At 25.5% G+C, this 3213-nt stretch overlaps 2 protein-coding genes across 2 annotated transcripts in view; both read left to right on the top strand.

The window, feature by feature from the left end:
* Positions 1–813: 813 nt before the first annotated feature.
* The window catches only part of LOC115034623, an 8012-nt gene continuing 5612 nt past the window's right edge, over positions 814–3213 (top strand). The window contains exons 1-2 of the mRNA XM_029491935.1: positions 814–1426; positions 1506–1759. The gene's annotated coding sequence lies outside the window, so the exon portion shown is untranslated. The remainder of the gene's footprint in view (positions 1427–1505; positions 1760–3213) is intronic.
* The window catches only part of LOC115034624 (protein ALP1-like), a 2869-nt gene continuing 1052 nt past the window's right edge, over positions 1397–3213 (top strand). The window contains exons 1-2 of the mRNA XM_029491936.1: positions 1397–1426; positions 1506–1759. Of these exons, the coding sequence (XP_029347796.1) occupies positions 1397–1426; positions 1506–1759 (284 nt within the window). The remainder of the gene's footprint in view (positions 1427–1505; positions 1760–3213) is intronic.

Genomic DNA, 3213 nt, shown 5'->3' with positions numbered 1-3213 from the left:
AACAAATTTATTTTACGGATACTACTCGAGTCTGGCCACTATGTAATATACCGCTATTTAAATTATATTCTAATTTTGTTGATAGGTTAAAAATATGTAAAAACATTATTATTAACAATGTATTTGCGACTATATCTTATTGACAGTAAAAAAAAAAAATGAATAAGTACTTAAATAAAAGAAAAAATTATATGGATTAATAAAAAAAATTAACGTATAATCTAATATGTAGAATGTAAATATATTTTATAGCTACAGCTAGGGAAGTGTCAGACTATTCAGCTTAATGTTATTTTTTGGACTTACAATAAATTCAATTTCTATGGTTTTACCTATCTACAATTTTTTAATAAGAAGTTCGAAATGTTTTTATAATTATAATATATCCACGTATAATTTAATATTTAAATGCGACTATATCTTATGTATAAGTATTATCTTACAATAATTTTAATAATGTTCATATACTCGTATTATTTAAATGTCTGTATTTTTTGTCTACGATATCTACATCCTTTCCTAAGCAATCAGCCTTCAAACTAGAAAGCAAGAATATTAAATATTAGATAAGCAAATAAATAAAAACTATTATAATATTCTTAATTAAAATCCTAAAATTCAATTCCTATGATTTTACCTATCTACAATTTTTTAATAAGAAGTTCGAAATGTTTTTATGATTATGATATATCCACGTATAATTTAATATTTAAACATTAATTACTACTATTATAATATTCTTAGTTAGACATTAACAGATTAAAAATATGGTATCAATTGCCATGTATAATTTAATATTTATATATTAATAGCTACAGGTGGGAGAGTATCCTAAATATAAACCTGAATGTCGGGTTGTATATTGAGGATTGCATTATTTTTCCTATAACAAAAGTTATTAATAGTTATTGCTTTCGCAGTTACATTTATGACTTATCACACTGAAATATTATTAGTTGGTAACTTACTACGTAGGTACGCACATTATGATGTTTTGAAAATATAATTTTATTTACATTTATATCATCTACAAATATGTCTCACTTTTTTAATTTCGATTCTAATGTCCAAGTAGTGAAGTGTTATATCATTAATGATAGTGAATATAATGCTACAATTAGAACCAAAATTTGCCAAGTCGACGATTCATACAGTAAAGGTTGCGATGATTGGGTTCGGAAATATTCATTATATTCAAAAACAAATTGGATAGTTAGATGTACATTTCCTAACAAACAAATGTATGTTTATCGTAAAGACTACATATGCCAACATTCATCTAAGAATAAAAGTCATAATTCTGATTTGACAAGGTTACGTGATAAAAACTGCAGTGCATCAATTAAAATTGTAGTAAAAAAATAATACTGTGAACACACAAAGAAAAGATCAATATATGCGTCAAGGTTTAGACACAGAAATAAAGGTAAGACAATTTTTCTAAACAAATAAATTATTTTATTTTACTAATTTTTAGGTTTTTAATTTATTTTATTTTCGGGTAGGTAGTATTTGTCCATACTCATAGAGTTTATAATGCTGAAGCATATAGCTACCTTAGAGTAAGTGAGGAGGTCCGCGAAAATTTCATTACCTATTTTAATGGTGGAATGACCCCTGCTGCTGCTAAAACATATCACGAAGTACAACTCACTAGTTCTATTGACGATGCGGATAATATGGAGTGCATTCAACAATTAGCTAATGCACAAATCAATCCTACCGATCGTCAAATATATCAACTATATGAAACATGGAGGTTAGTAAAAATTAAATATCTTCTTTTCCTATATCTATAAAATATTATTTGTATGAAAAAATGCACTTACCTATTTAAATTAGTGAATCACACGAACATTAATTGTTGTAACTTTAAAACAAATTACCGTAAAAACATTAAATTTTCACTGAATGTATATACTGGCATTTTCTATACATGATAAAATTTTCAAAATATTTTAAATATTTTTAAGGTATTTATAAACATTTGAAATTTCCAATTTTTTTTAGTTTTTTTTTTTTTATAAATGTCAATAAAATGTTATCCGTTGGTTAAAAAACTAGAAAATTTAATACAAGATTCCCCATAAGTTTATATAATAGCACTTTGATTAAACATCAAGCAAATATTAAAAATGCATAGGCCATTTAAAGTTCAAATTTTGACAAAATGTATTTAATTGAAAGATTACAAATTCTTCAGTTGATAAAAATGTATAAAACGTTTAAATGTTATAGCTATGAATTGAAAATTTAAAACAAGGTTCTGCTGCAAAAAAATCTAAAAACGATTCAAACACAGTTTTTTTTTGTAGTTATTTTAAGTTCAAATTTGGATGAAATTACCAATTAAATAAACAAAAATAACAATTTTAGCTATATTGCTGTAATAAAAAATTATTAGTCGAGGGTACTTTAAATTGTATAATGTATATACCTACTATGAATGACTAAGTGAGTTGGGTTATTTGGGTACATAATAAATCAATTATGAATCTGATTTGATTAATTTGGAATTAATTCCATAGGTATCTACCAGTGGCGTAGACAAGGGGGTGACGTGGGGGTCAGATCCCCCCCCACCCATTAACTTTATTTTTTGTTGTTGCTTACATTATGTAGTATGCAATATGATGTAATATTTTATCATATTATGATCTATCGAGCTATTGAATTTTGACAGTTTTGTCAACATACTGATACTATTATAATTTTATTATTGTTTATTTATTGCAAAGTAAATAGTAATATTTATTTGGTCGAAATGGTCGATGACGATTGACGACTATGGTTATACTTTATTATAATTTATAGTTTATCTTATTATTTATAGATACGACACTATATAGTATATTATATAATATGTATGACGTATGTGGGCTCGACTAAATGAGCTTCCACTTCTACTTCCACAGTTCCACTAGATTTTGAACTAGCAAAAACAATTTAGATAGATTTGTTAATTTAGTTATTATTTATTTTATTTAATGATGTAGCATTTTGTAATTTAGAAGTTTTGACTTTATAGAATATGGAGTATTGGAGTGGATAATCTTAAATATTGTGTTTAATGTGTATTTTGAATCAATTCAAATTATATTCATTGTTCCTTATTGTTAAATATTTTACTAGGTACCTTAGAAAAAGTTTGGGGAGGGTGAGTATTTTCCAATTTTCACCTCCCATTTAGCTGTCGTTTTTTTTTTGATCCCC

Source organism: Acyrthosiphon pisum, unplaced genomic scaffold, assembly GCF_005508785.2.
Source record: "Acyrthosiphon pisum isolate AL4f unplaced genomic scaffold, pea_aphid_22Mar2018_4r6ur Scaffold_16;HRSCAF=65, whole genome shotgun sequence".
Lineage (NCBI taxonomy): Eukaryota > Metazoa > Arthropoda > Insecta > Hemiptera > Aphididae > Acyrthosiphon > Acyrthosiphon pisum.
Note: the sequence above shows the minus strand (reverse complement) of the source record. Positions and strands in the feature narration are given on the sequence as shown.